Source organism: Octopus bimaculoides, chromosome 24 (genome assembly GCF_046866305.1).
Source record: "Octopus bimaculoides isolate indiv1 chromosome 24, ASM4686630v1, whole genome shotgun sequence".
NCBI lineage: Eukaryota > Metazoa > Mollusca > Cephalopoda > Octopoda > Octopodidae > Octopus > Octopus bimaculoides.
This window is the reverse complement of record NC_142951.1, coordinates 17138400-17164596: the sequence shown is the minus strand read 5'-3', so window position 1 is coordinate 17164596 and position 26197 is coordinate 17138400. Positions and strand designations below refer to the sequence as shown.

Below are 26197 nucleotides of genomic sequence, written 5' to 3'. Positions count from 1 at the left end.
AAATAACATTTGTTTAATTATATTAAAAGAGCTGCTGAGGCTTTCTACTTTGCCAAGTTTCCAAATTTGTTATAATAACAAACAATATTGATATCAAATGCAGCATTTTCCAAGGTAACTCACTTTCGCCTCTAATTTTTTGCATAGCCCTAATATTCCTTATAAGTGAACTTAACACAACAGGGTAAGGGTACAAAATTGGCGACAAGAAAATAAATCATATTTTAAATGGATGACTTAAAACTATAGCAAAAACGATAATGAGCCTGATGGACTACATGCTGCAAAAGTATCAGTGATGACATCGAGATGGAACTTGGTCTTGATAAATATGCCAAGGCTACTTTACAGAAAGGGAAATTGAAGACCTTACATTCAGTGGTGTTAGATATTGACAGTTATAAAAGAACTTGAGCAGGAACAAACTTACAAATACTTTGGAATAAATGAGGGCTCTGGCATTAAGCATGCAAGCATGAAAGAGAAAACCAGGAAGGAATGTTACAGGAGAGTTCAAGTAGTCCTAAAACACTCGTAAGGTGTTAGCCATAAATTCCTGAGCAGTTCTGGTTTCTATTTATAGTTTTAGTGTATTGAACTGGAATATCCACAAAATAAGGAAAATATGTAAGCTGCTGACTTGCAATAAGTTGTACCACCCAAAGGTAAATGCAGATCGTCTTTACTTTCTCAGAGCTCAAGGAAGTCAAGGCTTGATCTAATTTGAAATCCCTTACAAAACCACCACAACTGGACTGGCCAAATATCTTGAAAAATCTAACAACCGGATGCTAAAACTCATTGGAAACCAGGAGAAACATAAGAAGCTTCATTCTGTTACTAGCAGGACCCATGAATATTTCATGGAATTAATAGTAAACTTATTGGGTTATTCCTGAAAACTTTATCCAGAAAGCCTGAAAGTGTAGCCTGTGTTGTGTCTGTAGTCGCTCATCTGCTATTGATTGGAAAGTGTAGGAAACTGGAATACAATGATTACTTTATGCACAATTTTATAGACTTAATACACAGCACTCATAAAATAAATATTCACTCTTACTTTTCCATCTTTCCCATAAACAGAAAAAATTACATTTTAATATTTACATGGTCACAATTTCATATTATCCTTCTTTGAGACAAGTGTTAGCAACAGGAAAGGCATCCGGCTGTAAAAAATCTGCTTTTATAAATTCCATCTGATTCATACAAACATGAAAAAAGTGAGCTGTTAAAACAATGATGATGATAACATACCTGGTGTGTGTTGTGTGTTTGGATCCAATGTTGTTGAAGTAAATGCAGCAGCTACAGCTCCTGTTGAGTAGTGAGCCTGAAAAAAGAGGATTTAGATGAATGAGGATGTAGCAGACATAAAACAAGATACAGTACAAGTAGGGAAGTAACTCTAAATGATTTTCCTGCTAACTCTAAATAGTTTTCCTCACTAGTAGAAATAGCAATGAAATCACATGACAGGAATTACCTTTGATCATAAGTCAGTAGAATCAGAGACCCTCCTGGGGCTGAATAACAACAACAGCACTACACTGTACCATATAATTGACAATACTCAACCATAGCGTCCAACTCTGTACTAGTAAATGATGAAGTGTATATGTCCTTGTTTCATCTACTAAAAATAGGAGTCAACCTCCTTGCCTTACAAATGGAAAGACAAGGAAGTTTGACTCCTATTTCTAGTAGCTGGAAATCTGAATTAGATAATGTAATTCTAGATGTGTTACATCCGAATAAAAGACGGGAATCCTACGATCACTGGATCAGAAATGACCTGGGATTAAACAACATATTAACAAAGTACCCACATTCTAATTCAACATTCTTTGCCACACAATCATTATATTCACATCTAACATTCCATGCTGCCATCATGGGTAATGTGATTGTAGTCCCACATCTTATCTACAAGGATCAACATCCCAAGATCTTCCCTCTTCTTTGACCTTCCTTTCCACTGTTTACCAAACAACACTTTTCCACCCACCATCATCATCTATCCACATCACATATGCACAAACCTACAGTTATCTCCGACTACACATATTTGCTCGTACCTTTAATGCCAAGTTGCTTGCCAGCTTATTCCATCATTTATGCAGGTTAACATAACACATCTAGAAGATCATACCAACATCATTTCTATCCAGTCTCCACAGACCTCCCACAGTAACAATGTACCATTACACTTATGACAAATGCTTCGTAAAGGATACTAATCAACAGAACTAACAACACTTACACTAACACCTATACTACCTTTACAACTGACGCCGGCACTAAGATCCTCTATTTTACATAACAGAACCTAAACAGTCTTAACATTGACTAAACTTCACTTTACAGATGTTCTTCCTACTAACTACTGCTACACTTCTAGTATATTCAAAGTCCCAACCCGCTATTAGTTTGTGACGCATCTAACTGATGTAGGAGTTAATTCCAGTTCTCTCTGTCTACCTGTGAATGGGAAGAGGCATCATGCTTTTGATAATGATGGCGACCATACAATGATAAAAACCACTACCATACCAAATGAATCCTGTAACATGGATTTATATTTATAAATATTAAAACTTTAACTAGTGTTGAAGAAAACAAATAGAAAACTTATGTATTAAAAGGCTTAAATGTATTAAATGGTTAAATCAATCAATAGAGCATGAGTTTCTTGGGTTTGAACAACACATTAAGAGACTTATTTTTTGCCATAGTGTCCCAGCATCACCAGAATCTACAAGCTGGAATTAGTAAAAGAATACATGACTAAAAGATTACTTACAGAATTCAACTTATCCAACTTCCCTGTGGTAGCAGCTTGTTTTGTTTCCTGAAATGTTGAATGTTGATATTTAAAAAGTAATATATATTAACATATAAATGTACGTATGAATATTGATGCGACTGCCAATAAGCAAAAATAATGTTATGTCCCTATTCCCCGATCTGAGTTTGAAACCGTTTGCTAGTTGTTCGGGACAATAGTATTTCCTTTGTCCTGTCAACAAACACGGTTATTTATAGCGTAGGAGTGTGATCTCTGACCCTTTCTGGTCATCAAAAGTTTAGAAAAACAAGTTAGGAACTGTACTAAACTGACCCAGCTTTGGAGGGGGTAGCGTAGGACTGTTGGGTACGGTATTTGTCATAAATACGAGAGCATAGATTTGGGAATCGCAGTTGGTGTAAACGCAGTTGGCGTAAACAAAGTCATTGGGTGAAGAACGCGAGTTTGGTGTAAAGGCCAGCAGCCAGTAGAGGAGCCAGATGGAATGGCAGTCGATGGACAAGCGGTCAGCCAGTGAAGATGGACAGAGCGGTCGGTGATAAGTCTGACAGAAAGAGACTAAGAGAGAGAGGCTATTGACACAAGGTACCAGTGACCGAAATGGATAGAGTCTGAGAGAGAGAGGGACAGAGAGATGGAACTGTTGTGGCAGGCAAAAGATTGTAGTAGACTACGTTGGTCAGTTCTTGTCAATGTAGTGGGAGATTTGAAAGAAAGGAAATTCTTGCAGTGAAGGTTTGTGTATATTTCTTTAAGGAAAGTGTACTTGCGTTGTTATATGCTTTTGTGGAGAAAAGAAAGGCAAAGAACTTTGTTAACTGTGATGTTAACTGGTTGAAAAGAAAAGAGAGAACTTTGTTGTTACATGTTGTTAAAAGAAAAGAAAAGCAAAAGAAGCAAAAAGAACTTTTAATTGACTTTTGAGACACGAACCTTGATTGTAAACTTTTGATTATGTAATGATTGAAAACCTTTGTTAAATGCTTGGAAACTATTGTTACATGTGTTATTTCACAAGCAAGTACTATGTTATTGAATTATTGTTATGCAATGTTGTTTTGTATTATGATGTAAAAAAAAAAAAGTTAGTTTCACTATGCAACGTATGGTCAGTGTTATTTCTTCCTGTCTATTGTCATTGTTACGTGCTCCGGCTGGGCTTAGTAGTGTCGAACATCCTGACTCACTGAGCGTCGACGTTCGTGCGCGAGAGTTTTCTCTTCGTTGAGGTGCTTCGCGCGGGCGTTCGTAACAATATGTGTATATATATATATTATTTTGTTTGTCATTTGACTGCAGCCATGCCTTTTAGTCAAACAAATCAACCTCAGGGCTTATTCTTTGTAAGCCTAGTACTTATTCTACCTATCTCTTTTGCTGAACCGCTAAGTTACAGGGATGTAAACACACCAACATTAGTTGTCAAGCAATGGTAAGGAGACAAAAACAGACACACAAATACATACACATATATATGAATATATACAACAGGCTTCTTTCAGTTTCCGTCTACCACATCCACTCACAAGGCTTTGGTTGGCCTGAGGCTATAGTAGAAGACACTTGCCCAAAGTGCCACACAGTGAGACTGAACCCAGAACCATGTGGTTGGGAAGCAAGCTTCTTACCACACAGTCACTCCTGTGCCTATATATATATATATATATATATATATATATATATATATATATCCTTATTATTATTATCGTTCAGTAGTTTTATTTTTATAACGTGCTTTCACTTCACTACCGAGCGCAGTTCTGTGCGCCTTGGGTATGTGCTGTGGTTTGCTGTGATGCTCTTATGGTTACTGTATTGAAAGTGTTTTGCATAGGATGTGTGCAGTGCCCAGTAGTGCAATTTTCTGTATGTTATATATATTTGTAAGTCCTGGTGTTTTTGTTACGTATTTGTCTGAATATTTTTTTTATTATACCTAAGGCACCTACTATGATAGGAATTGTTTCTGTTTTTAGATTCCACATTCGAGTTACCTCTATTTCCAGGTCTTTGTATTTTGAAAGTTTCTCCATTTCTTTTAGGGAACGTCATCTGCTGGTATTGATACATCAATTAGAAAGCATTTTTTTTCTTTATGATCTTTGACAACTATATCTGGTCTATTTGCCTTAATTTCTCTATCTGTGTGTATTGGCATATTCCAGAGTATGGTTGCTTTCTCGTTTTCTGTGACCTTTTCTGGTGTGTGTTTATACCATCTTTTTTCTGTTGTTATTCCATAGTGTTGGCATAGCTTCCAGTGTATATAGGTCCCAGCTCTGTCGTGTCTGTGAATATATTCCTTCTTAGCCAGGACTGGGCAGCCAGAGATAATATGATTTATTGTTTCTTGTCCATCTCCACATATTCTGCAGTTACTTGTTATGTTTCTTTTCATTATATGTTTTTGGTAATTTCTGGTGGGGAGGCTTTGGTCTTGTGCAGCAATTAAAAATCCTTCAGTCTCTGCTTTGAGTCCTGAGCTTCTCAATCATTGCTGGGATTTTTCTCTATTTCTTTTGCATTTAGTTTAGCCCAGTATTTACCATGTAGGGGCTTTTCTTGCTATCATTTTATCATGGTCCGTTGCTGTTCTAGTTTTAGTTTGGATTTCATTTGTTTTATAGTTTTTGTTGTTTCTTCTTCTTCTTCTTCGTATTTGTTAGGTAGTATGATTTCTTGTTTGTATTTGTCAGCTTCCTTAAATACTGAAAACAATTATTATTATTATTATTATTATTATTACTATTATTATTATTATTATTTAAAGGTCATAATACATGAATTAAAGTGCTACTAATAATTTCATATGTTGAGAGAACCTAAACATATTCTTCAAGTGCACACCACATATCATAAATTAAAAAATTGCATAAATTGAAGAAACGCGATGAAGCTGAGAAGGCAACTAGAAACTTGTTGTGTTTCTTCTATTTATTCAACTTTTTAGTTCGTTATGATGTGTAGTTTGAGCCTGAAGAATATGCTTGAGTTCTCTCAACATATGAAACTATTAGTAACGCCTTAATACATGTATTGTGACCTTTAAATAATAATATTTATCTCTCACCAGATGGAATACTTATTTTGTTGAATTTTCTATCATACATCCCTTTTGTTACCAGCTTGCCCAAAACCACCTGAGAATTCTTTTGGGCAAGTGTCTTCTACTATAGCCCTAGGCCAATCAAAGATTTGTGAGTGGATTTGATAGACAGAAACTGAAAGAAATGCATAGCATGTATGTGTGTTTGTCCTCTTCCACAACTTGGCAACCAGCCTGAGAAAACCTTTTCATGTTTAAATGAAAATTTCACAGCAAATCTCATTAGTACAGTCATGAAAGCATGTGATTTCTTTTTGTAAACAATTGACATTATTTGATATGGTATCAGATTGTTAAGTAGCAAATCTGAATGTGAAGGATTTTCAAAAGAAGACATGGCGTAATCCAGCAAAATATAGGGCAAACATATTGGATATTCTGATTTCTGAAAGGAAAACCAGTGATTTCAAGAACAGTTTTGATATTAATAAAGAAAATGAATTTGTACCTGCATTGCATGTATGTGTGTTTGTCCTCCTCCACAACTTGAATGAATCAGCAGTTGCCCCAACATACAGTCCTCCCCTTGTGTGTACCATACATTTATATACAAGATTTGTACTCATACAGAGATTCATCAATAGGCATCTTGATTTTTCTCTGCATAAGCATTTATCATATTTAGTTGTATATATGGCAGTTCTGACTTGATTTTCTGATGTTGTTACCGTGTTAGCTATATTACTCTTATTGCAACTATGATGATGTGGTTGTATCAGGTGTTTTTCTTTGCGGTTTACATCTCTTTTCTTGGCATTTTGATGTGTATGTTTGCTAGTTCCAGTAGGTGGGTTATTGAACTTTTGTCTTCTAGCAGAACAGCTTGAATAGCTTCGGAAGGCTTTCTGGGTGACTTTTTGGTGGCTAGAATGATAGCATCATCCATTCACTTGGTGGTGGTTTTTGAACAACCCATTGGTTTGTTAAATCCATATTTTCCAGTAGATCTTGAGTTGTTTATTGACCTTGAAACAGTTCTGTGCCAATTCCAATCTTTCACCAATTTGTCAAGTGCTGTATCCTTCTCTATACGGAATCTTTATTTGAGCATGACTTTCTGACAAAATTCTTCAACCAGGTATTCTTTACAACAGGAAAATGATTAACAAGAATGACAACCGATCAGAGGCTGGATCAGTCAATCAGGGCTCAATAATCATGCAGAAAACATGTTAGCACTATGTGATAAGAAAACAAATTTGAACGATCAACTAGTGTTTAAAAATAACATCATTGGGATGAATTCTTGTTATAAATCAGTGAGTCATACATTCTGGCCATGACTACACATCAAAATATCAAGAAAACAGATGTAAACTGCAATGAAAAACAGCTGAAATGGCCACATCTTGTTAGTACATTCATGAAAACACATGATTTCACTTTGTAAATAGTTGAGTTACATTATCGGACATTGTTTGACATGATATCTGAGCTCTGCAAATTTTGGGAGATTTCTTTTCCACATTTTTTTCTTTGGTGATTTTTTTTCAACTTTTAAACTAGATAACAATTTCATGCTGTCAAGCAGTGATTCTAAATTTGAAGGCTTTTCAATGAAAGATATGGAGAAATCAAACAAATGTATGAGTGAACTAGAAAAGCACATACATATGAAAATGAATCAGATATTTCTGTATCCAAAACTGAAAGCAGTGATTCTGAAGAGAACACCAATAGTAACAATTAAATAATACTAGACCCAAGCCATCATCCCACAATCCTACCTATGCGACAGCAAATACTAGTTGCAATACCACCTCCCAATCCAATACAAATACAGATTGCACTTCAGGTTTTCCTCCACTAACAATGAAACAACAGAGCTCAACCTCATTAGCAGTAAACTCCAACCATGGAACAGGTAGGAAAACTTGCAATTGTTGGGTTTCTCAATTATGCCCTCTTGTCTACGCAAAAATGTCATCTACAAGTGCCATGTTATAATACCACACTTCCACCAAGCAATGGTATACATCAGCAGCACTGTAGATTTCAAGCGCCACTACCGTGCACACATGAACTCTTTCTCCAATCCAAATTCTAAATTATTAACCTCCTCAACAGTCTATATACATAACCTTAAATCTCAAAATAATCCATACACCCTATCCTGGTCCATAGTAAATGAAGCTCCCCCAAACAATGCAAACATTGGCAAGTGTAGGTTATATCTAAAAGAATCATTAGCCGTTCTTTGCCTTTATAACTCCTCATTACATAATTGATTCTCTGATGTAATTTATTCTTGTAAACACAGGTACTACTCATATTTCATGCACTTTGCTAAATCTATGCAATGCCATAATTTTAAGTATCCATATGCAAAATAAACTAAGACAAAGTCAGTCTAGCAACCTACTACTAAAATTCTACTCCCCACTCTTATTCTTTCTCATACACACATTTCCAATTTCTTCCAATCTACTACTTCCCACTTCCCTCTTAGTTAGCCTCCCCAGTCTCTCCCACTTTCAAAAAGTACTTAACACTATCCCACTCATTTGAAAACTAACTAATCTACCACTACCCCCTTCCTGTTCACATCTCTCTAATCAATTTCATACACCTCTCCATACCATAACACTCACCTCCAATACCAACCCAATTCCTTTGTCCCATTAACAACTCACCCCCACTCTATCCCCTCTCCATCTCACATTCTTTTCTACATACCTTACTAAGCTCCCTCAGCCACTGAACCAGTCAACTTATTTTCCTCAAATAATGGCCATTCCCATTTTCACTATTTCAACTTTTAAATCTATAGCCTTCATACAAACTAACACAAAGGCTTTTCAATGAAAGATATGGAGAAATCAAACATACTACTTAAACCATCCTTCCCTCTTCCTCCCACATTCCACCTCTACTACTGTCACTAACCTCATTAATAATCCCTTGATATTTATTTTCTCCTCCCACCACTCTATCTAAAATACCTCTCAACTCTTCCTTATAATACACTTAGTTCTCCACAAAATCATTCCATCTTTAATCTCCTTTTTGCCAACACCTCAAATGTAAAGTTTTTCCCTGAATACAGAGGCTGGTATTATCTGATAATGGAATCAATTTACAATCATTATTTTGGACCACTAAGCCCCGCAGAAAGAGCTGTTAGATTGTAAAACCCTTATTCAACCGCTTTAATTCCTATTGTGTAAGTTGGACCTTTTTATATGTAAACATATGTACATTTTTTGTATTAAATGTATTTAATACTTTTTGTATATCAACTTGCCTAACTTGCTTATCCTTACCTTTACTTCTCTATCTGATGAAGTTTAAATCTCCTGAGCACTACAAAATGTATTCTATATGGAGAATATCTGCCTCTCATCTATAAACTATATATATATATATATATATATATATATGATGATGATGATGATGATGATATATATATATATATATATATATATATGATGAGCTTCTTTCAGTTTCCATCTTCCAAATCCACTCACAAGGCTCTGGTTGGCCCAAGATTGTAGCAGAAAGCACTTTCCCAAGGTGCCCTGTAGTGGGGCTGAAACTGGAAACCATGTGGTTAGGAAGCAAACTTATTGCCACACAGCCACACCTACATATATATATATATATATATATATATATATATATATATATATATATCATCATCATCATCATCATCGTCGTTTAACGTCCATATATATAATTTGAAGAAAAGCAACAAAAATTCAATAGGCTATAGCAGTCCGTATGTTTCGTACAAACTTCATTTATTCATGTAGTGAAAACACTACATAAAATGTGCAATGAAAATGTACTCCTCAGCTGTATATATATATATATAAATATAGTTGAAAATTACAGAAAAAACAAGTTGAAGACAGGTGTATAAACAAGCAGGTGTATTAGTTTGATGCTTTGGAAGGTGAGAAAGTCTTTGAGCCTACACTCTTCAACAAAAAGGAACACGAGGAAATAAACAGAGAAAATTTTTTAAAAACGGTTAATCATGGTGACTCTGTGTGTGTGTGTGTGTGTGTGTGCGTGTGTGTGTAAATATATATAAACACACACACACATAGTGAGTTGTGATAATAGGCACATGCATAGTTGTATGGTTAAGAAGTATGCTTCCCAACCACATGGTTTCAGGTTCAGTGCCACTGTATGAAACCTTGGGTGAATGTCTTCTACTATACTCCAAGTCAACTAAAGCCTTTTAAGTGCATTTGGTAAATGGAAAAGAAACCCATCATACGTGTGTGTGTGTGCCTGTGCTTGTGTCCCCTTGTTTCAACACTAAGTAATAGTTACAAAATAAGTATCACCACTATTGAGCAATAGCTGTAAAATTATCTCCTTTGTTTCCAATTCTCCATGAAAACAAGTCAAGCCACAGAGAAATATTACCTTGCATAAAGGAAGAGCAGACCAAATAAATTCTGCCTGACCTTTGCATGCATGTAAAAGTGACAATTAATACAATGACATACACACACAACATACACACATTAATACACATACATATGTAGGAAGATATGGAAGCTTCAAGATCCACTGAACAGACAGAAATTTCGAGAAGTACAAATTGAAGCATTTGATGATGACAATGATGATGGGGGGGGGGGAGACAGAGTAGTGTAGCATAGATGACAACTGGAAGTTCCAACAGGACAACCTACTGAGTGATACAGACTAAATATGGTACTAAATTCCAGCCAACCTGAGGTGATGTGGTACAACAGTGAACTAGACAGAGTCATAAAAGTAAAGAAACAGGCTGGGGACAATAGGAAGAATTGGGGTAGAAGATTGGAAGAATTATTTCAGATAGCTAGAAGGGAGGCTGGGTGACAGCTGATTTAGCAAGAAGAGAAGCAGAAAGTAAGAGATTCGCCAATGCCCTACAGTGTGAGTATGAGAGGCATGAAATGTTCTGGATTGTAAGGCAGTTTATCAGGAAAAATCTCAGTGTAGGTCACTGAGAAGGTGGAAATGGATTGGGAGAGAGGAATGACATCAGAAGTAGAATAGGTTGAAGAGTGAAAGGAATGAGAGTATCATGGAAAGAAGGTAGGGATGTAAGGCTGGTATCAGGAAGAGAATGAATGGCAATAGTAGAGATGGACAAAGGTGAAGGTTGGTCAGTAAGTGGGGTGTTATTAGCAACTGCACTGTGTGTGTGTGTGTGTGTGTGCATATATCATCATCAGCATCATCATCAACATAAAGCACAGGTTGTCAACACAAAATGGCAAAACATCTGTCAAATATAACAACAGACCTTCGCTTTATATTCTTCATCAAGTTCTTTCAGAGCTTCCATAGTTATTGAATTAATACATTTCAAGTGATATTTTGGATCTTTCTTGGCTTGTTCTAATTCTGAAAGAGAAAAAAACAATGAAACATATAAATATGAATAAATGTGTGTGAAATATGAATGAATACATTTCTTTAAATATACATATATACACAAGTGAATTTGCATATGTATGTGTGCATATGCATTTCAAAATAAATATATATGAGGTTTGATCAATAAGTATCCAGACTGTTGCCATAGTAATGAAGCTAAAGCATGAAGGGTGAAGCTGCTTGGCACAGATTGACCTAGATCATTTCTGCTGTCTACAGCAGTGCTTGGAAGGAAGATGTGTAGCATGTGATCATCACACTGACCATGACAGAAAAAGTTATCATGGCAATACCTGCTCAGAAGCCTATGCAAAGTTGCAGAAAGTGTATGGAGAGGAGTGTATGAGCCACACACAAATGTACGAGTGGTTCAGATGTTTCCAAGATGGCCAAAAATAATGTCGATATTGACAAACGTTCTGGGAGACCTGCAACTTGCAGAACTGAGGAAAACATTATAGACGTGCATGCAGCTGTGAGGGGAAATCATCGAATCACCATCCGTGAGTTATCAGACGATATGCAGATTAGCTATGGTTCAGTTCAGTCCATTAATCACTGGATATTTGGGTATGAGATGTGTGTCTGCCAAAAAGACACTCTGCACATGAACTCCTTGATTGTGTCGAAAACAATGAAAACTTTTTGAATAATTTGCATAGGCCCCTGAGCAGGTATTGCCAAGCTTTTGGCAAAATTTGATGCAGATTCTCTGCTCAACTTTCTCTGTCATGGTCAATGCAACAATCACATGCTACACACCTTCCTTCCAAACATTGCTGTAAACAGTCAAAGTGAGCTAGAATGTTAAACGTAGTGCACATGCACAGCAGAGTTCAAAGTCAATCTGTGTCAAGCAGTTTCACCCTCCATACTTTAGCTTCGTTACTATAGCAACAGTTTGGATACTTATTGATCAGACCACATATCGCTCCACTGATTCACTATCCTACACTAGTACCTTTCCTGAGAAAATTAAAGGCAAGTTTATCTGCAGTGGGATTTCAAGTGAAAATACGGAAAATCATGCCAGGCATGTTTTCAGAGAATATTGGCAATGAATGACATTCATTTACAACAATCAATGTCAAGACATGGAGACACAAACATATAAATAATTGACAGGCTTCTTTTGGTTTCTCTCACAAATCCACTGACAAGGCTTTTGTTGGATAAGGGATATAATAGGAGAAAATTGCACAATAGGACTAAATTTGAAACCATGTGGTTGGGAAGCTAACTTCTCAACTACACAGCTATGCATACACACAAACATATATATATTGCACACAAATAGTAAAATCGATAAGAGTAGTGAACTTGCTGTGAGCAGTGGAAAACCCAGCATTTTGGATGGTCTTCTTCTTCATGGAAAATTTCACAGGAGAGAAATTGATGAGGAACAGTGCGTTAAAAAAAAACTGGTTGCAGTTTAACTTTGAGGATGTAAAATTCTGTTGTTCCACATCTAATTCTCTTCTTTCAGCTTTTCCCTGAAGAAGCACATTGTCCACAACATTGGATTTTATCCCCTCATGACAAGTTCACTGTACATTATCATTTAATATCTGTTTTCTATACTGGCATGGGTTGGGTAGTTTGACAAGAGTTGGCAAGGCTAGAAGCCATACGAAGATCCATTGTCTGTTTTGGCATGGTTTCTACATATGAATGCCCTTTCTAGCACCAACCACTTTACAGAGAGTGCTGGGTGCTTTTCACATGGCACCAACATCAACAAGGTCACCAGGTACTTTGCATGACTAAAAGAAATATATATATATATATATATATATATATATATAAAGAACATTAATACTCATGAGATATATTAATAATAGTGGCTGCAAGCTAAAACCGTATAGGCAAAATTAATAGATATGTATAACAAGGGTGGTTTTCTTTTTTTCCTAAATGCCAGCTTTGTTAAAGATAGGAGTCAAAACACTCCAAGGCCACAAAAATTAACACTATATTTTCACAGGTATGGCTGTTAGTTTTAGTGCTGAAGCCACTCTGAGAAAAACGAATCAAGAGAATACAAATTTTTATATAAATATATAAAGAACATTAATACTCATGAGATATATTAATGTTAGTGGCCACAAGCTAAAACCGTATAGGCAAAATTAATAGATATATGTAAAAGAATGATATATAACAAGGGCATATTTTTTAAAAACATCAGTTTTGCTAAAGACAGGAATCAAAACACTCCAAAGTCACAAAAATTAAAACTATATTTTCATAGGTATGTTTGGAAAAAAAATTAAGTGAAATAGGGATTGCACCTGACCTCTGCAAAATTGCAAGTAGGAATGTCAGTTAACTTGATATCATGATTTCGAATTTAGTGCTAAAACCACGCTTGATTCTCCTCAATCAAGTCTACTTGTAACAAACTCTTATATTTCACTTCAGCCAATGTTTGTGTTTGTTTCAGTGCTGAAGCCACACTGAGAAAAATGAATCAAGTGAATACAAGCTAAAACTGGCCACTAACATTAATATATCTCATGAGCCTTATTTATTTTATAAAAAAATTTGTATTCACTTGATTCATTTTTCTCAGAGTGGCTTCAGCAATGAAACAAACACAGGTATTGGCTGAAGTGAAATATAAGAGTTTGTTACAAGTAGACTTGATTGAGGAGAATCAAGTGTGTTTTTGGTGCTAAATTCGAAATCATGATATCAAGTTAACTGACCTTCATTCTTGCAATTTTGCAGAGGTAAGACTCTTCCCAACCATGCCTATGGAAACATAATGTTAATTTTTGTGGTTTCAGAATATTTTGACACCTATCTTTAGCAAAGCTGGTGTTTTTAAAAAAAAGTGTCCTTGCACAATATATGAATTTAACTAATTTGGTGGTGCTCATAAAAAAAAAATTTCTTTAATGGATCAGGTTACAAACCACATAGTAAACCAAAACAAAATAAAAGGATGTAATGTATAGTCTGATGCAGTTGATATGATAAAGGTTGTAAGGATGTCAATTGATGAAATAAATTTTTTCTTATACCTCCTCCCTTTATATTTTCAAGATATATATATATATATATATATATATATATATATATACACACACACACACACACAGGGTATTCAGGCTAATCTTTTATGATATTTTTATGTCTCCATTAAGAATAGCATGATGTACTGGTGAACAGTCAACAGCATTGGGGTAGGAAGTATAAAGATTTTTTATCAATTTCACTACATAATATAAGTCTTGCTAATACACACCAACTCCAGCTTCTTTTGAGCCTGATCACACACACATATACACACATGCACGTACACACACATAGACAGCTTACCTTCATCAATAACTTTCATATCATTCTTCAAATAGAAGAATTCAGAAATGTTAAATTTATTCAGATGTAATGGGTCCTGGAAAAGGAAAGAAAAGAGTAAACAAGTTGTATATCAAATAGACATGGAATATATTGAAGAGAAAGTATATCAGGCAGGGAGTAGATTAAAACAAAATAACTACATACAGACATTAACACACACATTTCCAGTCAACTACTGTTGCTGTCTTTTACCACAAACTGAACTATTTTTATTGCCCAAAACCATTATCAGCATCAACATCATCTCAACATAACTACAGAAGTGTGCCACACTGACTTGTGTTTTTAAATGTTTTCTGAAAAATGCAGATTTTTTTTTGTGTGGTGGTGGGAATATTTTCCAGAGATACATTTTAGACAGTGTAGATTTTGGTTTTCAGATAATTCACACACCTTAATTTGTATTTTTATTACTTTCAGAAAACTAGGTATTTTTTAAAAAATATTTTCTACTACTACAAGATTCATTCCAGAAGTTTTGAAACTTTTTTTAGGAGAAGCAGTTATAAATATCCTAGACTATTATAATCTTAGTATATACATCTGATAAGCTGCCCTGTCAACATTTGCTATTTCAGACTGAAAGAGATGGCTGTAAATAGCACTTTGAACACACCCTACTAAACACTGCTTGTCACAGCCAACTGCAGAACGCAGTCAGGACATGAAAACAATTTGGAAGCTCACTAAACAATAAAGTTTTTTTCACTGGCAAAAGTGTCAGGCAAAACAAGTCTACTAGGAAGTTCATGATGAAACTTTTTTCTGTTGACAGCAAAGACAGCAGCTACATCCACTGGGTTTTCTCTGGCCAGACAGTCAACAAAGAGTACTTTGTGAAGGTTTTGATGGAGTTCTGGAAGAGATATCTTCACAAAAGGCCAGACATTATCCTGCACCAGGACAATGCACCAATCCACAATTCCATCTTGGTAACCAACTACTTGACAGAGATGGGTATGAAAACTGTCCCTCACCCTCCTTACAATACAGTTCTCCCTAAGCTGAAGGAGATGAAGGAGGCTGTGATAAGGGTCCTAGACACCTTCACTTTGAAAGATTTCCATGGAGCCTTCACAAAGTGGCTGAAGTGCTACATGTACATTACAGTCAAAGGATCTTAATTTGAAGGAAATAAGAGTTCTGCTTTACTTTGAAATTAATAATTGTCTCTCTTGTAAAACACTCAAAACTTCTGGAATGAGCCTTGTAAGTTTCAGATGGTGTAAATTATAATTATGTCAAACTTTGATTAAAAATAAAAACTTGAGGTGGGGTGGATAATCACACATTTTGAGTTTATTTCCTCATATAGTCTGTTAAATTATCATTGCACACCCACAATTTTTTCTTACATCAAATTCTGACATAATCTTAAATATATCTGTAGAAAATTTTATAAAAAATATCCATTTTTTTAGAAAGTTATGATGAAACAAATTGAGGGGACAGGGTACACATCTGTAATTGTGGTCACCACCACCTCCTCTACTCCATTTCTCCCTGCTCCTCTTTAAATAATTCATCTATCTCTATATTTACCTGTAAAGTAATAAGGTCCTGACGCGTAAAAGATTCACTGGTCATTAAGTCCTGAAAATTTGATGTCTTAATGTTCAGTTGTTGCACTGCCTTTTTCAAAGAGAAGAACAAAAATTATATAAAACAGTGGTTCTCAAAGTGGGTGGTACTGCCTCACTGGGGATGGTGGAAAAATTCAGGGGGACATTGAAAAAACATAGAGCAATGATGGGGTAGCCAAAAGGAGGCAATGCATCCCACTTTTATTTTGCAATTATACACTCTAGTGTAGAAAATAGTGTTTAAAAAATTTCTAGCAAGAACAATGAACAAAAATAAATGAAAAAACTCCAAAAGTTTACTGATGAAGGTGGTCATAAAATTCCCAAGAGAATTCCTTAGAAAAATGACAACATGACACTGAACAAAAACATCAACAACAACAACAATAATGATGACAAGAACAACAGCGACAACAAAATGTAAAGAATATATATATATATATATATATATATATATATATATATATATGCATGTGTGTGTGGATGCATGCATGTGAATGTAAGAATGTGATTGTTCTTACTTTAATTTTGTACCAGATGGCAGTCTCCAGCAAGTATCCCTCAGAGATCTGATCTAGGTACCACTTACTACCTTCTTTAATACTAACGCCAAATATGTGTGTGTGTGTGTGTGTGTGTGTGTATATTTATTTATTTATTTATGTGTTTCAGCCAAGTGGCTGCGGTCATGCTGGTGCACCACCGTGAATATGTATATTCTTTTATTTTTATTTGTTTCTGTCATCTGACTGCAACCATGTTGGAGCACCACCTTAAAGGGCTTTCGTCAAAGAAATTAACCCAGGACTTATTCTTTGTATGCCTAGTACTTATTCTATCAGTCTCTTTTGCTGAACTGGTAAGTTACAGGGGCATAAATACACCAGTATCAGTTGTCAAGTGATGGTGGGGGGACAAATACAGACACACACAAATAAATAGATATATATATATATATATATATATATATATATATATATATATATATATATATAAAATGGGCTTCTTTCAGTTTTTTGTCTACCAAAACCACTCACAAGGCATTGGTCAGCCCAAGGTTATAACAGAAGACACTTGCCCAAGGTGGCATGCAGTGGGACTGCAAATCTATTTATAATCCTCTCTTTCATCAACAATATAGATGGCGATTCCTTGGAACATAGCTAGCATTTCCGGGATAGTGTGTTATAGGGACTCACATGTCTAATTATTGACCAGGTCGGGTTGTATTTTACTTTCTCTTCTTTGAGTTGCCAGAAGAAATTGACCAGTGATTTTACATGCCATTTCACACAGCACACTCAAAAGGGAAATTAAATCATGGAATAACCAATCAATAGACACATCGCTATATTCAAAGAAGGATTGTACAACATGTCAAAAATGTAGAATTTAGAAAAAAAACCCAGAAGGAAGTTTCCACACCAACAAAAACTAAGGAAGCTACTTAATGAGTTTGATAAGGCCCTGGGAATACTTGTACCAGCAACAAAACCAATAATATTTATATTGTTGATTTTGAGCTTTACGAAAATTTAATACATAAGGAACTATAGACATGCAGACATAGACACACTAAACAGAATCAATAGAAAAGGATAAGAAATAGTGAACCACCTAGATATACATGACAGGACTGAACCTTATGCACCAAGAAAACCTCAGATAACACTGAAAGACCATAAACCAAATTTTTGGAGTGCCTCATTTGCCCCTTGAAATCAGATATTGGGAGGATAAGTAAGATGATAATAGAAAGAATAATGCCAAAGGTGGCAAGCTGGCAGATAAGGCAGCAAACTGGCAGAAACGTTAGCACGTAGGGCGAAATGCTTAGTGGTATTTCGTCTGCTGCTACATTCTGAGTTCAAATTCTGCTGAGGTCGACTTTGCCTTCCATCCTTTTGGGCTCGATAAATTAAGTACCAGTTACACACTGGGGTCGATGTAATCAACTTGATCCATTTGTCTGTCCTTGTTTGTCCCCTCTATGTTTAGTCCCTTGTGGGCAATAAAGAAATAAGAAAGAATAATGCCAAAACTAAGATCTAAAAGCACTCTAGCACTATGGTCAGACACACACGAGGTAATCGACTGGTTTAACCAACTAGAAATAAATAAACAGTAAATTCATTCAACTGGATATTGAAGATATTATGCCAACATTAACCCTATGCTCTTAAATAAGGCATTAATCTATGCTAAGAATAATTCAGCTCTTTCTAGAATATGAAATCAACATAATACTAGCGGCATGCAGATTTTGATGGTAAACTGCGGAAGTGGTCCGATAGAGAGGACATGTTCGATATAGCTATGGGATCCTTAGATTCTGCATAAGTCACTGACCTAGTCACAGTCTATATCCTATCCCTGATCCAGTCCTATTTCCTGGGAATTGGCAGAGATCTATGCAGGGATGATGCATTATTCTTCATAAATAGATGCAGTAAAACAAAAAACCTTTATTCAAGTTCTTTAAAAACTTTGGGCTCTTAATCATCATAGATAAATACTGTAGAGTAAACTTCTTAGATGCTACTTTCAATTTAAATACTGGGCGCTTGAACCATTTCATAAATCCAACGAGAGCCTAAAATATATAAATGTTAGATCAAATCATCCACTATTTATTATTAGGGGACTAGTAAAGAACATTTCAGCCAGAATATTCAGATTATCTGCTAATGAAGATGCAGTCAACAAATACGCACCCTACTATAACGCCACTCTGGCCATGACTGATTACTGTGCAAAAATCAAAAACATGAGTAGTAGTAGTAATAATTATAGTATTAACCCAGATGGCTCTGGGAATAACCCCACCAAACATGACAGAAACCACACATACAACATTAAAAACCTGGGTAAAAACAACCCAAACCATAAGAACAGGACAATCAGAAGTAGGTACGTGAGAAGCAATAATGAGATAGAGCAAAATAGCAATGGACAATACATCAGCACTGTTAAACATGGGATACCAGAAAATTGCAACACCACTCCAATCACCCAAAGAAATAAACCTAATAGGAGATACAGAAAACATGATCTCCTCTGATATAACACAATCTGGGGCTCGAACATCTCATCCAGGATTGGGAAGGCACTCGATTGTTGCTTCCTTAAAAACAGCATATACAACCAGCAATTTAACTGGTACACTGTAAAACGGACATATGCAAATTCGTCAAATATGGAGCACCACATTCATATGATTAACAATCAAAAACCAAGACAGCATGTGAGCAACATCGAAAATAGGCCCATAAAAATTGAATGAGACCCATATAATAACCCTAGAGACAATGAAAATACCAACCACATAATGCATCACAGTCACAATAACACAAACCAACTGAGAAACGACAACTACAACAACTTTAGCAACCGACCAACACATGATAGCCCAAACAACACAAACACACAGAGAAATAATATAAATAATAACAGGATAGCCACGAGCACAAATGAAAATAGCACCAACTGGATGGGTACTGGTCATACACATGCAAACAAGAAAATTGGCAACCTATGTTCAAGCAGAGACTGACTGAAATGTCCTCTGGGTAACCAATGCCAGAGCAACAATGTGGTGTACAAGTGCACCATAAATACTAGCTCATCATCATCATCATCATCATCGTTTAACGTCCGCTTTCCATGCTAGCATGGGTTGGACGACTTGACTGAGGACTGGTGAAACCGGATGGCAACACCAGGCTCCAATCTAAATTTGGCAGAGCTTCTACAGCTGGATGCCCTTCCTAACGCCAACCACTCAGAGAGTGTAGTAGGTGCTTTTACGTGTCACCTGCACGTATGTATATATTGGTGCATCAGCCAGTATTTTCAAAAAAAGATATCGAAACCACATCGCCAGTTTTCAAAAAATCCTTAAACAGCATGCAACATTGCTGGCTGATTTCATCTGGTGACTCAAGAAAGAGAAAGTAAAATACAACCTGACCTGGTCAATAATTACACATGCGAGTCCTTATAACACACTATCTGGGGAATGCCAGCTATATTCCAAGGAATCACTGTCTATATCATTGATGATAAAAAGAGGATTATAAATAGATTTGCAGAATGACTGCCCAGATGCATGCATACAGTTAAGCACACCTTCACTTAGTTCAATGGAAACCACACCTAACCAATACAAACCAAACACAAAAAAAAAAAACACGTAACCCCAACCATTTGAATTCACTGCCCCACCCACCTGAGTGATAACCTCATGAACAACAACCATGGAACTTCTATCAAGGAAGAACTGAATGAGAATGCTACATGTATTTAGGTATGTTCATATAGAACTGTTGCAGAAAGCAACCATAGGTCACTGCAGTATAGTTTTCTTCAGAAAAATTATTGACCAATTAACCCATTTAAAAAGGGTTGATGTAATTATATACTGCTTGAGTTAGGACCAGTCCACCTACCAACTGATAGGCCAATTAGATGTTTCAGGTAAGTATTTACAACCCAACAAGCTGGTCCTACCATTCTGAGTGTCAACTTCGTTGTCATGTCCTACCACTTCGGCTCCATCAACTTCATCACTGCATCCTATTTTGTCAAATTTACAGTCATCATGCCAAGCTCCACTTGTTTCTTCCGGTTCGGACGATGACTCGGAGAGTGAGTATTTTCCTAGTTCAGAATCAGATGATTCCAATAGCGATGATGATATTCCAGTGAATCAAAGGTACAGGTGGGCAGCAGTAAATACCTCTGGACAACAGAATGATGTGTGGCGAGCAAGAGACAATTTTGTCCGATGGCATAAAGGCAAACCTTGAACATGGAAGTTCACTAATGGAAATCTTCCACAAGTTTTTGACGGATGAAATGTTTCAATATATAATGGATGAAATGAATGACTATGCTGAAAACCATCCCCAGTATGTCAGATCCGGGCATGGCAGTGATTGGTTTCCAACTACAATGAAAGTTTTGTTTGCCCTGCTGATACTGATGGGCATCGTGAAGAAACTGACCCTGGCGTCATATTGGAATCGACACCTTTCTTTCTGGAAACGATGCTGCGTATTACATTTCAACTCAGGCAAGAACCAGGATGACAAGCTGCACAAAATATGTTCTATTGTTGATGAAGTGGCGGAAAATTTCAGAACAGTGTATGTCCCCACACAGGACATTTGTATGGACAAGAGTTTATGGAAATTTAAGGGAAGGCTTCAATTCAAAACAATACAACCCAACCAAATGTGCCCACTTTGGAATCAAGGTTTATAAAGTATGCCAGTTAACTGGCAGAGCCTGTAGATACATGTGGAATTACAAAATCTACACTGGTCAGGACAGATTGGATCTTCCAGCATCTACTCTAGTGTCAGCTGATGTCATGTTGTCACTGAATGAAAACTTGTTTATGTGGAGAACTGGTTTTCCTTCCTGCAGCTTCAGGTGAGGAGGACTAATGCCTGTGGGACTGTGAGGATACACGGGAAAAACATGCCACCTGAACTTCACAAGATAAAACTTCTAAAGGAAGAAACAGTGTACTGATGCACTGATAGTGGCATTCTTGCTCTAATGTGGCATGACAAGAAAAACATCTGCATGTTATCCACAATGTATTCTGCAAGCATGAAGGACACTAGGAAACAAGATGTGGACAGTAACACCGTAATGAAACCAAGTGTAATTGTTTCATACAGTGAAAGGATGGACAGGGTAGATTGCTCAGATCAGTTAGTGACAACACACAAATCGGTGCCAAAATTTGTGAAATGGTACAAAAAAAATTTTCTTGTATATTGTTGACACATGTGTGATGAACTCACATTTGATTTGGCGGTGTGGGGGATGGATTGACATTCAGGAATCTATAGTTCCGTGAAATGATAGCAGCATCAGACCTGCCAAAAGTATAGAACACATGGATATCTCCACTCTTTCTTCACCACATGGCGAAGGGACATGGACATTTTCCATGACTGTTTGCCCCATCACCACCAAGAAAACAAATGCTTCAAAGAGATACACAATATGGAAAGCAAAAGGAAAACATAAGGAAACAAGATACCATTGTTCACAATGTGGTATGCTACTGTGTGTGGTATCCTGTTTTGAACTCTACCACACTAAAGTCAATTTTTGAATTTATGTGATTGTAAATACATGAAGTTGATCTGACTTGTGCTGTTGAGTGATCTTATTCAGGAATAATACCGCATGAGTGTCCTGCACAGGGACATGGTTTAGGTAAATAAACAGCACTTGCACTAAAGCGGTTGGCATAAATATATGCTGAACATTATCCTGCACCAAGTGCTGACCTCAATTGGCACAATTACCATCGCTGCACACAAGTAACCAAATGATTAAAGTGGCTGTTGTAAGTATATGCTGAACCATTGTTGTGCACTAATTGCTGATCTCAGCCCAGATGATTATCGTCAATGCAACCTAGTTGCTTGATAAAAAAAAAAACATTGTCACAACTAAAGAGACAAAAGTATGTTTTATTATGTTTATATACAGTTATATATGTTCATAAATGATACTTTTGAATGCAACTATGTGTCACTAAAATATGTTAACAGTTACTTGAGTATCGCTTTTTTTTTAAAGTGTAATAGACAAATTTACTTAAGAGACAAAAATATGCTTTATTATATTTATATACAGTTATATATGTTCATATATGAAACTTTAGAATGCAACTGTATGTAACTAAAATATGCTAACAAAAAATTACCACTGGAAAACTAACGAAGCAGTAAAAATACATAGATCTAGTTGGGAATATATGCATGTGTGTGTGTGTGTATCATCATCATCATTGTCATTTAATGTCTGCTTTCCATGCTGACATAGGTTGGACAGTTTGACTGAGGACTGGTGAGCCAGAAGGCTGCACCAGGCTCAATCTGATCTGGCAAAGTTTCTACAGCTGGATGCCCTTCCTAATGCCATGTAATATGTATGTGTGTGTGCATAATTGAAAAGATTTTGAGTCAACATTTATTTTCAATCACTACAATTGTTTATGTGTGTGTGTGTGTGTGTGTGCGTATGCCTGTGTGTGTGTGTGTGTGCGTGTATGTGTATACATATAGATGAGTGTGTGTGTATATATGTGTATGTGCGTATATTTTGGACTGTTGGCATATGTATAGTTGTATGTATGTTTGTGCATATATACATGCACATGTATGTATATAAGTAGATATACATGTATGTGTGTCCAGTTATCGGCTGTTGTAGAATGTACCATTGACCCTGCGTGATATAGATATAGAATGCATCAAATTGTCTACACCCTAACCCTAATCTTAAAGTAACTGTGATGATAGACGTTTAATGTAGTTATCTACTGACCATAAATTGTAGGAATTATGGCCGAAATTGGCCAAGTGGGCGGGGGTGCTGACGTCTCTGTGGATATGTGCATGTATGAATGTGTGTGTATATGCTTATACTCATGCTGACCTAGATTAGCAAGTATACTAACCTTTTCATCCCCTAGACACTTTTGCCTGCATATATATTTTTTTACCTTTCTCTTCTTTTTTCTAGTACAATTCCCTTGTCTTAAATTTAATGTAACTTAATCCCTCCTTTGTCCATCTATTTACTTCCCCTGCAGAAAAAATTTTTTTCTTTCTCTTTTATTTACAGTTATATGTTTTTATTTACAAATGTTTACCATTTTTGTTATGGAAAGTTAATAGTAATGAAAACTGTAGCAATGCTTCATTCCCTAACTTGACAGGCACCCAAACTCAAGATCTTTAGTGAAACACCAATTTATGTATGGATGTACCTGATGTGACCCAGACTGGACTCATAGTTGAATGCCTGAATAACACCTCATAGCATCATTGGGGCCCCGAATATGAAGTGCAATTCATTAGGGGAAAAGAATTATGTTTGTGCACATATATAGAGAAAGGCATTACCAGTAAGAAAGTTAATACAGATGCATATAAAAAAAAGTATATATCCAAAATCGTAGAAATATATGTACACATGAACTCAAAAATCACACACATACAGAAAGGAAATACTGTAAAGAAATATGAAATACTTCACCTCATATGAATACACATTGCCACTAGTAGCAACAGCCATGATATGGGTGTTTTCATTGAACACTTTGTATGTAACTGGGCAATGGTAATTTCCTGTAAAAGATCACACAGATATTTAGAGAGGAATAGAAAGGCAGCATTAGCTGACTTAGGATGGATAGTGTTTGACAGTTTACTAGAGGTTCAGGAAGTGCTATAGTAGTAGCACAAACAAAAAAGAAAGGTTACAATGAGGGAGGAGGGTGGTAGTAGTTGTAACAGTATGTTTGTAGTGGGTCAGTTAAATATTTTGATACCAACCCATCAAACACTACCTCTGGTTCTCTGGTACAAATTTCTTGTTTTTAAAGTAATGTAATTGTTAATTTATGTACTAGAGGTCTACTTAGTAATTACAGAGTTAGTTTACTATATTCTTCATTATTTTTCAAACAAAGTGAAAAAAAGATAAGGTGTATTTCAAGAAAAATAGGGTAAAGAAAGGGTCTTTGTTAAATCAGTTCAATGACCTTTCATTTTCTTTTAGAAACATTGTCCCAAATATGGGAGTAGTACAGTAATGAGGATGCAGGTTACTTGTGTAGATGTAATGGTAGTACAGTATTATGGATCTAGGGTGTTTTCTTTGCTTTTTTTTAAAATCAATTCATCTTTCTTTTCAGAGCTTTCAAGATGGTTGAAGTTACTTTAAAACCAGCAACTTGATTCAGATGCTGTAACTGAGTAAATTCTAAAAAAGGCATCCAAGGGGAAGATGGCGGTGTTAAACCAGGTTACAAATTTAAGTCTTCCACCCAAGAACCCAGAACACAAAGAGCCAAAGCAAATACCATAAGGTATTCCTTCTGATAACTCTACCAATCAACCACTCCAGAAGGGTACTTGTAGTTGTATTAGCAGCATCGCTCCAGATGTCACCAGCTCTCTAATGGGGTTCTGGGGTGTTTCTATGTACAATAGCAGCATTGTCCCAGATATATGAACAATATTGCAGTACATGGGCCTCACAGCCATTATCTAAAATACAAAAATATCTTACCGCTGGAGTTTTTGAAGAAATTCAGTTTAATCATCTGCTTCATGGACATTTTCTGAAAGGCAAGAATAAAAATAATGAACTGATGATGATAACTAATGACGGTGATGATGGTGCTGGTGATAGTAGTAGTAGTGGTGAGGATGATGAGAGTAATACTGGTTTCAAATTTTGGCACATGACCTGTAATTTCAAGGGAGGGGGCAAGTCGATTACACTGCCCCCAGTGCTAGGATGAAAGGATGAAAGGCAAAGTTGACCCTAGTGGAATTTGAATTCAGAACGTGAAGATGGACAAGATGCTGCTAAGCATTTTACCTGGCGTCCTAATGATTCTGCCAGCTCACCACCTTGGTGACGACTAATAATGACAACAATGTTATCATTGAATATCAATGAGCACTGCAACCATGCACACTGACGCCACCACAACCAATAACATCTCCATCACCACTACTATGCCACTCTACTGTCATCATCACAAACCACCACCATACCATCACCATTATCACTGCTACAACAAAGAATCTTGTACAAATGCTACAATCACCACCACCAAATAACTACTGCTGCTATCACCATCACTAGTGCACAACCACTGCTGTCCCACAACTACCATCACCACTAATATCACACAACTATAGTTAATCCTTTTGTTACCATATATCTGTTGAACTACATTGCATTCGTTTCAATTAATTTGGAAAATAATAAAGAATTTGATATATGTTGGTCATTACTAAGCTGCTAATTAGAATGTAAATTAACAAGGAATTTTCATGGGAAATTTTTATTGAGATCACTTCTATGAAACTTTGCATCATAGAAGCAGTGGTGGTC

At 36.1% G+C, this 26197-nt stretch overlaps 1 protein-coding gene and 1 long non-coding RNA gene across 3 annotated transcripts in view; one reads left to right on the top strand and one right to left on the bottom strand.

Moving 5' to 3' along the window:
• Positions 1-26197, bottom strand: part of LOC106873240 (RING-type E3 ubiquitin-protein ligase PPIL2) — a 98599-nt gene that overhangs the window by 46669 nt on the left and 25733 nt on the right. For both annotated transcript variants that reach the window (XM_014920512.3, XM_014920513.3), the window contains exons 5-11: positions 25361-25412; positions 24323-24414; positions 16212-16301; positions 14628-14703; positions 11170-11270; positions 2804-2851; positions 1258-1333 (exon numbers count right to left, since the gene is read on the bottom strand). In XM_014920512.3, the coding sequence (XP_014775998.1) occupies positions 1258-1333; positions 2804-2851; positions 11170-11270; positions 14628-14703; positions 16212-16301; positions 24323-24414; positions 25361-25412 (535 nt within the window). The remainder of the gene's footprint in view (positions 1-1257; positions 1334-2803; positions 2852-11169; positions 11271-14627; positions 14704-16211; positions 16302-24322; positions 24415-25360; positions 25413-26197) is intronic.
• On the top strand, positions 8896-26084 carry LOC128250804 (uncharacterized). Its single transcript, XR_008266784.2, has 2 exons — positions 8896-9078; positions 24984-26084. It is a non-coding gene; the product is annotated as an uncharacterized LOC128250804 (long non-coding RNA).